Source organism: Anabas testudineus, chromosome 18 (assembly GCF_900324465.2).
Source record: "Anabas testudineus chromosome 18, fAnaTes1.2, whole genome shotgun sequence".
In the NCBI taxonomy this organism is placed as follows: Eukaryota; Metazoa; Chordata; class Actinopteri; order Anabantiformes; family Anabantidae; genus Anabas; species Anabas testudineus.
The window spans coordinates 1197986-1211646 of NC_046627.1; the positions used below are offsets into that span (position 1 = coordinate 1197986).

At 43.9% G+C, this 13661-nt stretch overlaps 1 protein-coding gene and 1 pseudogene across 1 annotated transcript in view; both read right to left on the reverse strand.

Moving 5' to 3' along the window:
* Positions 1-3041, reverse strand: LOC113168442 (annotated as a pseudogene).
* A 10181-nt stretch (positions 3042-13222) lies between these two features.
* The window catches only part of LOC113168444 (low affinity immunoglobulin gamma Fc region receptor II-b-like), a 7756-nt gene continuing 7317 nt past the window's right edge, over positions 13223-13661 (reverse strand). The window contains exon 6 of the mRNA XM_026369461.2: positions 13223-13557. Within this exon, the coding sequence (XP_026225246.1) occupies positions 13550-13557 (8 nt within the window). The 3' untranslated portion in view covers positions 13223-13549. The remainder of the gene's footprint in view (positions 13558-13661) is intronic.

Genomic DNA, 13661 nt, shown 5'->3' on the forward strand with positions numbered 1-13661 from the left:
CTACTAATTACTACAGCTACTACTACAGCTACTACTACTACTACTACATTAGAGGACTTTACAGCGTGTCCTTCACATCTCGGACTTCGGACAGGTCTGATGTGGACACCAGGTCAGTGACTCTCTGGATGTTCAGCTGTTCAGGTCTGGTCTGAGCTGGGTTCTGGGTGGAGGCGGTGGTGCTGTTTAGCTTTGCTGGCTGTGTTTCTGGCAGATGTAGCGCATCCTGGTGGAGCAGTGCAGGTCGTTGAGGCGCCCGTCGTTGTGCAGGTGAGCGCAGTCTTCGTCTCCGGGGCCGAGGCCATGACTGGTCCAGCTGTCAGGCTGACCCGGCTTCCACCTCCTGGACCACAGAAACACATTTAGTGAGTTCACCGTTACGGATCCAGTCCAGCAGGAGTCTGTCCTGGACAATAAAATGTGGACACGTCCTGTTCTTATGTTTTTAACCTTTATTTAGTCCAAATTTTGTCCAACTGCATCTTTTCGTTTGTTTGGTTTCACTTGTGTTTTATGTTGTGTTACTGTACTAGTCCAGACCGGGTCCACATGACCGCGCAGGACCCCACCTGAACCCAGCTCAGATACCAATAACGTGCTGATCTTTTTACACTCTTTGTATTTTGGACAATAAACCTAGAATAATGATATCATGACCTTTAATATCATCCATACAGGTGTGGACCACCAGTGAAGACCACAGGGTCTCTTAAATCACTCATATGAGCCACCAGAGACCTGATCTGTCTGCAGGAAAGATTCTTACTGTGGTCGCTGAGGTTTAAAGAGTAATGAAAAGTAAAATCACCTTTGACCTTTGACCTTTGGTCACCAAAACAGTTCTCAGAGAGTTGAGTGACAGCCCACCTTCGGTTCATGACGTACGGCGTCTCGTTGACCCACTCCCATTTCCCTGTTCTCTCGTCAGTCAAACCGACCCAGTAGAAGGTTCCCATGGTGTGACGGGTCACAAAGTCCTGCACCAAGCACGCACACACACACACACACACACACGCACACGCACACACACACATCTGTAGCTAACTAAGACGTTAAGCTCCACACAGTGTCCAAGGTGCAGTGTGTGTTCAATACCACACTGGTCCAATGGGCTGAAGCAGAGGGACAGAAGCAGAGAGACAGAAGCAGAGAGACAGAAGCAGAGAGACAGAAGCAGAGAGACAGAAGCAGAGAGACAGAAGCAGAGAGACTGTCTCACCCACTCCTCGTCGGTGGTCAGTATGACCAGGTGGGATTCGTGTCCGTTGCACCAGTCTCTGGCACTGTGCCAGTTCAGAGGTGTCTTGCTGAACAGGTAACAGCTGGAACCAAAAGTATCCCAACCCAGAGGACAGCAGCCGACCGAAGTGGAACCTGAGAGACGGACGGAGCGGATCTGGACGTTATTAGATTAAAGACAGTGTCTGATAGTTACTGATCACATTTAAATTAAAGTCGAGCTTCACGTGTTCAGGTTGAGTTTGACTGAAAAGAGAAGTGTTGTGTTCAGTGTACCGTTGTTCATGAGGCGTTCAAGGGTGCATTTGAGGTTTGCCACCGTCCTGCTGAGAGAGTCCACGACCGAGAGCTGCTTCAGAGCCTCCGACACTGAACAAACACACAGCGTCAGCATCAGAGTGACGACCAGCGACAGCAGCAGCAGTCTGACAGTGGAGCGGTTTTACCTGACGTCAGCTGGTCCCTGTTACTCTGCACAGAAAACTTGAGCCGGTTCACGTCTTTGGTTGCATCTGGGAATCAGGAGGAAGAAGTCTGTTTTAATCAGTGTAGTTTATCATCACATCCACCCACTGATGAGACAAACACAGGCCTGTTACCTTGAGTCAGCTGCTGAGCAGCACTCAGCGACACATTTAGGTTGGAAGCACTCCCCTCCAAAGACCAGAGTCGGTTTAACATCTTGGTGTCTTCGCACAAACACATAGAAATACACGTTCACACACACTGAACTCAAATATTTGATATTTCATTAACACAAACCTGCAGTAAAACCTGAACTAATCAAGTTTAATTGCCTGTGATGTGACCACTCAGTCAGTAGCTACTGCAGCTGAGACAGACGTGTTTAATTAATGAGGTTTAAACACATCATAACCAGAACTGGTGTTAGGATTTGTCCTGGGAGATCAGATTATAAGTGGACATCAGTCAAACCGTTCGCTGGGACACGGGACCACATGTTGTTTGAAATGTAAACGCTAACATGTGCAGGACGTGGTGGTTGTTCTGGACAGAAGCGTGGAAATAAACGTAATGACTGATTTAATGAAGGTAAAACCAGGAAAACAGGAGAAAAGAATGAGACTGAGGTAAAAATGCACCTGTGTCCTTTGACCTTTAGGTAAAATGACGCAGCAGTGTGTAAACAGCCGTGTTGAAGGCTGCTCTGCACTGGGAAGAAGAAGTTAGACCTGGTTCAGGTCACACGTCTGGTGGATCACCAGTCCAGAAAACCCCCAGAGAACCCATGAAATAAATAATCAACCAGGTGTGTGTGTGTCTGTGTGTGTGTGTGTGTGTGTGTGTGTGCTCACTGCTGAGCACACACACACCTGTGTGTGTCTGTGTGTGCTGGCTGTGTGTGTCTGTGTGTGCTGGCTCCCACTGCTAGTGGGAGCCAGCACACACACACACACACAGGTGTGTGTGTGTGTGTGTGTGTGTGTGTGTGTGTGTGTGTGTGTGTGCTCACTGCTGGCTCCCACTGCTATGATCAGAACCAGGATGACTGTAGCTGTGAGAGCAGGAAACAACCAGCGTCTGTACCTGGAGACACCTGAGAAAGAGACCGGTGTGGGCTCTGACAGACAGACAGACAGACAGACAGGTAGAAAGAGAGACAGACAGTGAGTGTTATCAGCCACAGCGCTATCAGACCAGCAGAGAGACAGACAGGTACCTTTGTTCCAGAAGGAGCTGCTGTCGTCTTCCTGCTCATCGTGGTATTCAGTTGTCATCTCTGCTCAGTCCGTCTCAGTTTGTCTCAGTCCGTCTCAGTTTGTCTCAGTTTGTCTCAGTTTGTTTCAGTCCGTCTCAGTTTGTTTCAGTCCGTCTCAGTTTGTTTCAGTCCGTCTCAGTTTGTCTCAGTTTGTCTCGGTTTGTCTCAGTTTGTCTGTTTGTCTCAGTCCGTCTCAGTTTGTTTCAGTCCGTCTCAGTTTGTCTCAGTCCGTCTCAGTTTGTCTCAGTCCGTCTCAGTTTGTCTCAGTTTGTCTCAGTTTGTCTCGGTTTGTCTCAGTTTGTCTGTTTGTCTCAGTCCGTCTCAGTTTGTCTCAGTCCGTCTCAGTTTGTCTCAGTTTGTCTCAGTTTGTCTCGGTTTGTCTCAGTTTGTCTGTTTGTCTCAGTTTGTCTCAGTCCGTCTCAGTTTGTCTCAGTTTGTCTCAGTCCGTCTCAGTTTGTCTCAGTTTGTCTCAATTTGTCTCAGTTTGTCTCAGTTTGTCTTCGTCTTCTTCTCCACGTCCACGACTGACAAACGCTGCGGCCGTTCAAACACTGACTCGAGGGTCATTGACCGCAGAACAGACTTTGACCTGGAAAACACGGTATGTGTGGAGTGAAGCCCTGCTGCTGTCAGACCAGACCAAAGGATTTCAACTACCAGAGAAGCCTGAAGGTGGAGGAGAGGGTGTGATGTGGTCTGAACAGCTGGAGCGTCCTCCGTCCTTCAGTAGAGTGTCATTAAAGTCTAATATGAAGTATTAATGATGGTGAGGCAGGGACAGCCAAACAGTTTAGGAAGCTTTCTAAAGACCTGATGACCTGCAGTGGGTTTGGTTGTGTGCTCTGTGTGTAATCAGATAAAAAGGTTCTCACCTTGTGTCAGTCGCTGCAGAAGACTGAAGGTTCTCAAGAGAACCGGTCCTGGAGGAGAGTAGAAACAAGAAACACGTGATCTATTCTAGTTCACCTCTCCTACTTCCTCCCCCCCAAAATAAACATCATAAACATCAGTGTTTTTCCAATGAATCCTTCAGTGAAGTGAACTTGAGAATTTTCATTTCCCTTAAACCAAATATATCGACAGTCAGCACTTCTCTAAAGGCACCTGAGGAAACGAGGAGGTTCGAATGAAAAAGATACGTCAACGTGTGATTTACTAGAAAGAAAGAAGAAGAATCTTTAATATTTAAGTCTTGGAATAATGTAAAATAACATATAATAAGTATAGTTGGATGTTCTGAACCGTCCATTCAGCTTCTTTACTCAACAGCCAGCTCTGAACCTGGACAGGTGTTTTCCCTGCAGGTAGATACGTTGGCCGGCTGGATCGTTAGCCTGTGATGTGTTTGGTGCTTTTGGTGATTTGGTTTGTGTAAAGCTGTGTCCACCAGAACAGTGAGCAGCATGTTACTGAGTCTACACAGGAGACATTTGGGCCCCTCACAACGTTCATATCACCCACGTAGCTCCGTACACCATCTTTGAAACAAGACGAATGACAACGGAGTTGTCAGCTGTGCAGATGTTGTATGTGCATTAAGGTGTTTTATATTTCTGGTCTGTTGTATTTTTGTATTATGTGTATGGTATATGTGATTTTTATTTTGAGGGAATTTCTATTTTCTGAATTTATTTTCTTTCTGTGACCTTTGACCTTTTAGTGATGTCATTTCCTGTAAGATCGCACTACTTCCCTCAGTCGGCTTGAAGCCTCGCTGAGGTGTGCATGTGAGAGACTGGTCGTATGAAGTTGCTGTACTGTTTTTATTTTATTTTATACAGATGTGTGATAATAAACCAGTCGGCAAAGCAGCAGTCGTCCTGTTCTCCATAACAAGAAACACAACGCAGATTATGTCTTTGATCATCCTGGAGCTGATCAGTGTCTGAGCCTTTGTCATTCTGGTTATTCTTCAATCCATTTTGATGGTCGTCTGTCATTTTCTTCCACATCTCTCTACTTTTTCTCTCCAGTTTAAGGCATCGCAGATCATTTTATCAGTCTATAAACCTCTTTATAGGTTTTCCCCTCTTCAATCAACCTTTTAATCAAAGTACACTGTTCTTCTGAACAGTGTCTTGAACGACCCATTTTCCAGGCTGCATGTTCAAATGCATGTTCAACAAGTGCTGGCTTCATCCTTAAATAGGGGGTCACTTGATTCACGCCTGTTGATGACCTCACTGATTGAATACCACACTGCTATTATTTTGAACACACCCCTTTCAACTAATTGCCCAATTTCACAGCCTTTAGAGCTGCATATCATGAATGTTGGGTCTTGTTTGTTTTCTGAGAATCTGCTGCACCTACTGGTAACTACTCTATCCACCCCCACCTCCACCACCCACCTGTCTCACAGCTGACGACTTTGCCTCCTTTTTTACCAACGAGGTGGCAGCCATCAGCTCCCAGTTCACTCCTCCTGACAATGACATTCTTCTAACTAAACCTGACGATGCATCTCACTCCACTTTTTCAACACTGTCAGAGGACGATGTATCCACTCTCCTCCTCTCCAATCGCCCGACCACCTGCTCTCTGGATCCGATCCCCTCTACTCTTCTTCAAGCTATCGCACCAACACTAATACCAGCCATTACACAGATCATCAACACCTCTTTCACAACAGGCACCTTTCCCACCTCGTTCAAGCGGGCCCAGATCACTCCACTGTTGAAGAAGCCTTCTCTGGATCCCTCCCTTGTGGAGAACTACAGACCGGTCTCTCTTCTTTCATTCCTGGCCAAGACTCTGGAACGTGCAGCCTTCAATCAACTCTCTGACTTTCTTTCTCGGAACAACCTCCTTGATGTCAATCAGTCTGGCTTCAAGAGTGGTCACTCCACAGAGACGGCACTTCTGACTGTTGTGGAAGCCCTACGGGTGGCAAAAGCTGCAGGTAACTCTTCTGTCCTTATTCTATTAGATCTATCTGCAGCCTTTGACACTGTGAACCATCAGATTCTCATGACTGCCCTCTCAGACCTGGGCATCTCTGGATCAGCTCTAGCCTGGCTTCGGTCATACTTGTCCGAACGAACCTTTAAGGTATCCTGGCAGGGGCGTGTCTCTGACTCTCATAACCTCTCCACCGGTGTACCACAGGGCTCAGTCCTTGGTCCTCTTCTTTTTTCAATCTATACTTCTTCTCTAGCCTCTATCATCCATTCTCATGGCTTTTCTTATCACTGCTATGCAGATGACACACAGCTCTTCCTGTCTTTTCTGCCGGATGACTCAACTGTCTCATCTCGCATCTCTGCCTGTCTCTGTGACATCTCTGGCTGGATGAGAAAAAGACACCTTCAACTCAACATACCCAAAACTGAACTTCTAGTCTTCCCTGCCAGACCTTCAACTCAACACAACATCAGCATTAACATTGGAACTCCGGTGATTGTCCCTACTAAGTCAGCCAGAAACCTGGGGGTCATCATTGATGAGCAGCTGACCTTCACAGATCACATCGCCACAGTCTCTAGGTCGTGTAGATATGCCCTCCATAATATCAGAGAGATCAGACGCTATCTGACGGAGTACACAACCCAACTCATTGTACAGGCGTTGATCTTATCTCGCCTGGATTACTGCAATGCACTACTGATGGGGTTACCGGCATCCACGACCTCCAGATGATCCAAAATGCAGCAGCACGCCTAATTTTTAATCAACCATAGAGGTCTCATGTCAGACCGCTCTTCAGATCTTTGCACTGGCTTCCGGTGGCTGCAAGGATCAGGTTCAAAGCTCTGTCTCTTGCCTACAGAGTGGTTAACTCCACAGCTCCATCTTATCTCAATTCAATCGTTCAGGTCTACATCCCCTCCCGTCCACTGCGCTCAACCAGGGAACGTCGTCTGGTGGTACCAGCACCACACAGTCGACACCAAGGAAAACTGTTCAGCTCAGTGATCCCAAGATGGTGGAATGAGCTGCAGAACTCTGCACGCTCAGCCACCTCACTTGCAATCTTTAAAAAACTGCTGAAAACAGAACTGTTCCGCATCTTCATCATCTTTATCATCTTCCTTTGCACTTAAAAAAAAAACAAAAAAAAAAACACTTTTCTACTCTTTCATTCTCACATCTCTTGAAACACTAACACTTTTTCAATAGCACTTTGCTTTGATGTTTTTTCTCCTTGACTTAGATTTTGTTTGTTTGCCTTGTTCCTCACTTGTAAATCGCTTTGGATAAAAGCGTCTGCTAAATGACTAAATGTAAATGTAAACTTGTTGACATGTAGTAAATAAAACATCTACTAACTACAAATTCACAAATATTAAAATATACCCAACGATTTAACAGCTATAAATTCTCTGAATATTTCCTGTTTGATTTTCTTTCGATCATCGATCGTCTTATAATATGAGATTTGTTCAATTTAGGATACCAACTACCAGCGTTTAGAATATATAGAAGTACTACTAGACCGAGTACAAGTTAAAGTATTGTTTTCATTATAATGTATCAGTCAGTATATAATATACTAGACTACATTTAACAGTAGTACCTGTACTTCAACAGGTGTATTGAGAGGTGATGAGATTAGAAGATAAAGAATAAACTGTGTTAGTAGATTCACAGTACGACGATCTCATGTACTGAAGTAAAACTTGAAGTAGAACACAGTACTTATACTAGTATTAGACATGTACTGATGTAAAACGTGAAGTAGAACACAGTACTTATACTAGTATTAGACATGTACTGAAGTAAAACTTGAAGTAGAACACAGTACTTATACAAGTATTAGACATGTACTGTAGTAAAACTTGAAGTAGAACACAGAACTTATACAAGTATCAACAGATTCTGACATTAGAAGGAAATATGATGAGTGTGAGTTGATCGAAGATACAGGGAAGGTTGTTGGAGCAAAAGTTGTTGTTGTTGTTGTTGTTGTTGTTGTTGTTGTTGTTGTTATGACAACAGTTGTTGTCTGGTCAGTTGGTGTAACACTGTCACAGAATCTGTTCCCACATCTTGTTGCTCCACTGAGGATCCTTTCCACATTTTCATGAATGGCAGCTCGTCTAGGCTGAAAGTTGCTGCACACAGGTTTGTAGACGCACAGTTAAAGTAGGAAACGTGCTGGAACCACTCGTCACTGCAGAACAAACGGACTGTGTCATTTCTATTGTTGTCAGACAATCTGTCTGTTCCCACTGTGCACATCACTTCACTGCTGTTAGACCAGATATTCTATTGAATCTCTGTGAATTCACTTCTGCTCAGAGCAGTTTGCTTTAAAATGAGTTCTGCATTCATTATTTAATATGTTGCATGTCTTGGTCCAGAACCAGCTTTGTACTTAAGGACTTGTTGCCCTGACAACAGCTCCAGATCAACCAGCTCCAGAGAACCACATAAATCCGAACATGTAACAAGGTCCAGGACTTCACTGGAGAATGTGGTTTCCAGAGTAAAGGAGCCAAATTCCTGACATCATCCAGTTACTGTAATTATCTGTAGTGACAGGTTTGGTTGGACGTGACGCAGACTTGAACTTTCAGCAGGAAAACAGCTAAACGGTCAAATATTCTGTAAAGTAACTAATTATTTACTGTCATAAAGTAAAAAGTAACAAATAAATAAAAAACTTTTAGCTAAATAATCTTGAAAACTGTAAAAGCACATATCAAAACACATCTGGAGACGATCTTTGACAAACCTTGAAGAAAGACTCACCACTTGACTGAAAGCACGTGTCCTCAGTTACTTTTCTCTGCAATCTAATAGATCATATGAAGGAAAGATGACCCAGGATGGCAGCTGTTAGACACCTCACATCTGAGGAACACGCTGATGATTCAGTGCTCCAGCACTGCTCATCAGTGCAGTTTGACAAACAAGTGCTTCAGCTGAAATGGGATAAGAAAATCCAATCCAATGGCAAAACCTAAGACGTCTCACTGATGAACACCTTCACTCAGTCAGCTCAGAGCTGAACCCCAGACATCTGAGAAGAGACGTCAGGTATCTGAGGTGAACCAATGAGCATCAGAGTAAATCAGAGTGGAGCAAACTGAGCCTGAATGATGCTGTTTTTATGAACTTGACATGGACTGGTAAGAGTTGAAAGATTGAAGTAAATTATTATTAGTAGAACACAGTAACTAGACTAGTTCAGCTTCTAGTTCAACTTCTAGTTCAACTTCTAGTTCAATGTCTAGTTCAACTTCTAGTTCAGCTTCTAGTTCAGCTTCTAGTTCAGCTTCTAGTTCAGCTTCTAGTTCAGCTTCTAGTTCAGCTTCTAGTTCAACTTCTAGTTCAACTTCTAGTTCAATGTCTAGTTCAACTTCTAGTTCAGCTTCTAGTTCAGCTTCTAGTTCAGCTTCTAGTTCAGCTTCTAGTTCAGCTTCTAGTTCAGCTTCTAGTTCAGCTTCTAGTTCAACTTCTAGTTCAGCTTCTAGTTCAACTTCTAGTTCAACTTCTAGTTCAACTTCTAGTTCAGCTTCTAGTTCAACTTCTAGTTCAACTTCTAGTTCAACTTCTAGTTCAACTTCTGGTTCAGCTTCTAGTTCAACTTCTAGTTCAGCTTCTAGTTATCTGGAACTTATTTTGTGTTCGGTCAAAACCTTTAAAAAACTCATTCAATAGCTTCTTAAAGACACAAATACAATCACCAGGAGCCTGTGTGGAGCCAACTGAACTGACCACAGGTGGTAGTAAACATGAGTTCCACAAAGGACAGCACATAGAATACAGGTCCCTTACTTCCTTCATGTCCTGTCCTTAATGTAGTTCCAGAGACTAAGGTCCTAGTCCTAGTAAGACACATGTACATGAGCAGATCCTGTTCTAAAGGTCGTCTCAACATGTAGAATGAGAGGTGTCTACAGAGCTGAGGTCAGTAATATGATGGTTCAGGCAGTCTTATCAGAGAATTGTTGGTCTGGTTCCAAGCAGGTGGCAGCGAGGAAGGATCAGAGACAGTCAAACTGGAGGTCAGTACAGGAAAGGACAGGATGCAGACTCGGTGAAGACACTAGTAGAAAAACAAGTGAGATGGAAAAATGGACAAAAAGCATCAGAGGTTGGCTGAAGAGTTTGGTTGTAAACAATCTGACTTCTTCTGCAGTTGACAACCAGCTACAAGGTCCAAACCCACCACCTACCAGACAGAAGGCTGACTGTACAACAAGCCTGTTCCTTTGAGACAGGAAATAAAATGTCTACTGCTAGAACCCCCCAGCTGGGTTCCCAAAGTATAATCAACTGTGGTTCTGTTCACTGTTGAAGCTTCTTTCTTTCTTCTGTATAATCCCTGAAATTCGACCACATTGTCCTTCTATTCTGTAAAAGGACTGATCAAGGCCTTCTGGACCCAACAGGTTTCTGATGCTGTACTGCTGTCTTCAGTATGGGAACAGGAGACAGGCCGGACAGAGCTCTGAAGTATTCCCCGGTACAGGTGGGAACATTTACCCTATAACCTGCTGCCAGGGAAACAGGAGCAGAACCAATCTGAAGGTAAAAGAAATAACAACACAACAGAGAACTGAGGAAACCAGGAGTTCAGGCCAGAACCGGGACAGTAAAACCTAAGAGTCTTAACTAGTTAGAACGTCTGTTGACTGCTGGTTCTTTCATTCCTACACATCCTCCACCACTTGTTTCAGTATCGGCAGGGCCACATCCACAACGACCACATCTTCACATCAGGCAGATTTGTCCTTTTCAAAGATCCGACCCTTCAGGACACGGACACGTTCAGATCTCTGCACTGGCTTCTTGGAGCTGCTGCATACTCTGACCTACAGAGTGGTCAACTCAACAGCACCAGTACCTGAACTCCCTCATCCTGGTCTAAAACTCCTGATCCTGGTCTACATCCCTCATCCTGGTCTACAGTCCCTGATGTTGGTCTACAGTCCCTGATCCTGGTCTACAGTCCCTGATCCTGGTCTACAGTCCCTGATCCTGGTCTACAATCCCTCATCCTGGTCTACATCCCTCATCCTGGTCTACAATCCCTCATCCTGGTCTACAGTCCCTGATCCTGGTCTACAATCCCTCATCCTGGTCTACATCCCTCATCCTGGTCTACAATCCCTCATCCTGGTCTACATCCCTCATCCTGGTCTACAATCCCTCATCCTGGTCTACAGTCCCTGATCCTGGTCTACAATCCCTCGTCCTGGTCTACAGTCCCCGATCCTGGTCTACAATCCCTCGTCCTGGTCTACAGTCCCCGATCCTGGTCTACAGTCCCCGATCCTGGTCTACAATCCCTCATCCTGGTCTACATCCCTCATCCTGGTCTACAATCCCTCATCCTGGTCTACATCCCTCATCCTGGTCTACAGTCCCCGATCCTGGTCTACAATCCCTCTTGCCCACTGCACTCTGCCAGTAACCAACGTCTTGTGGTCCCCTCACCTCTAAAGATCCCAGACTAAACTTTCCAGCTCTGTGGTTCCTCGATGTTGGATCGATCTACTCACCTGTGCAGGTTCAGCTGCTTCAGTCTTAATTTAAAAAACTTAGATTCTGCTGAAAACAGAACTCTGAATCTTTCTCTGCACATAAATAAACTATATAAATAACTTTACAAGTCTCCCTCATAAACTGAATTAGCTCTTTCTAAAGAACTTTACTTTAAAGTTTGTCTTTTTGGATTCGATGTTTGTTCCTCACTTGTGAGTCTTTGGATAAAGTGTCTAATAAATAACTAAACATAATGTGAAGTTTGACTTTAACAGACGATGATGAGAAAAACCTGAGACTTTATGTTAATAAATAGTTTTTAACACGTGACCTCCAGAAAACAGCATCAGTGGTTTGTTATCTGGCTTCACTGAATCCAACAGTTCATAGAACCTGTGAGGAAAGTTTGGTTCTAACATGTGTAAAGAGTTAAAGAACTGGAACTGACCAGTGGAAGGAGAAGTAGTTTATATCAAACAGTGATTGTTCAACTAACCTCACGACATGTTCACGTTACTTTTAGTCTGTTTGCTGTTTGTCGTTCAATCAGCACTTTACTTTGTTTCTTCTCCTTAACTCAGATATTTTCTCACCTTGTTCTTTACTGAGTCACTTTTGTTACGAACTGACTGACTGGGACCAACGAGTAAGAACAAAAAAGATATATTTATTAACAAAGTGCAGGGGACACAGGGAACTAACACAACACTAACAAAGTACCAAACGAAAGAGACCCGAACACACGGTGGTAAGTACAAAGTGACAAACAAAACACTGCAGCGGCGCAGGCAAAAGACAAACTAATAAAACAACAAAACTTACAAAGTACCAACTAAGAACGGACTAGACAAAAATACAAACTACAACTCACTAAAAGAAATACAAAGTGACAAACGAAAATCACTGCCGAGGGCAGGAAAACGAGAACAAAACATACAAAACTAACAGGACAAAGTATCAACTGAAAAAACACAGCGTGAACACAGACCAAACGATTCAAACTGACTAACAAGAACAGACAGGGACCTCACGGACAAACGAACAAACAAACCAAATTTAGGAGTAGTATGCAGCATGAATGACAGAAGTGAAGTCAATGTGTGAGCGTGAAAGTCAACAAACCAGCAATGAGCAGAGGACGGACGGGAGCTTATAAAGTGGAGGGATGCACAGGTGAACTGAATGAGTCAATTAGTCCGGTGAGTGAGAGTGGAGAGTAGAGGAAGTCCATATGTGGGCGTGTGGCAGGAGGGTGAGACACAGAACCAAACATAACAGACAGGGGCAGAGAGAGGAATCGTAACAACTTTGCTCATGAGTGAACTTGATGTCGTCATTCACAGCGTTTATGAGCTGAGTGAAGTTTAACAAAACACAAACACTTTGAATAAAGACGCACGACCTTCAAGATTCAAGATTCAAAAATCTTTATTAACCCCAGAGGAAACTAGTATCGCCTTGTTACAGTTGTTCTCAACTTAGTCAGAATTAAAAGGAACCACAACCAGGAAAGATCCACATTAATTCAAATGAATTCAATTCAAATGAATTCAATTCAAATGAATTCAATTCAAATGAATTCAATTCAATTTAATTCAGTTTTATTTGTATGGCGCCAATTTACAACAGAAGTTATCTCAAGGCACTTTACAGTGTTTAAGGTTTAAGACCTTACAGAGAATAATTATACAAAAAAATGATACAGAAAGCCCAACAATCCCATTTGAGCAGCTTTAGGCAACAGTGGAGAGGAAAAACTCCCTTTAGAGGAAGAAACATCCAGCAGAACCAGGCTCTGAATATATGAGAAGGATGATTATAGGTCAATAATTATAGTGGTCCAGTATTATGGTCTGTCCTCGGGTTAAGGTGCACACAGTCTGAGGTCTCTGATCTGTCCAGGATCAGTCATGGATCAGTCAAACCAAACAGGCCATGAACCCCTTTTACCAGAGGAGGTCCAGTAACACTGGGTCAGTAAATAGAAACTGGTTAAACATGTGTTGATGAGGCTTCAGGAGGAGCCAGTGAAGAAGACAAGAAGACATAGATAAGAAGGTGAAACATGAACCGTCCTGATTAAAGACAGAGTTCAAGTCTCAGTAGAAGAAGGAGAATCAGCTGCTGATGTGTTGGTCTGTCTGTCTCCTGTCTTCAGTTTCCTGTGGAGACACAAACATCAGTTAGTTCACATCTGATCTCTCACGTTTCTGAATGACCGGACAAATGTGTCCACACAGGTTCATAAAGACACACAGTCGACCTC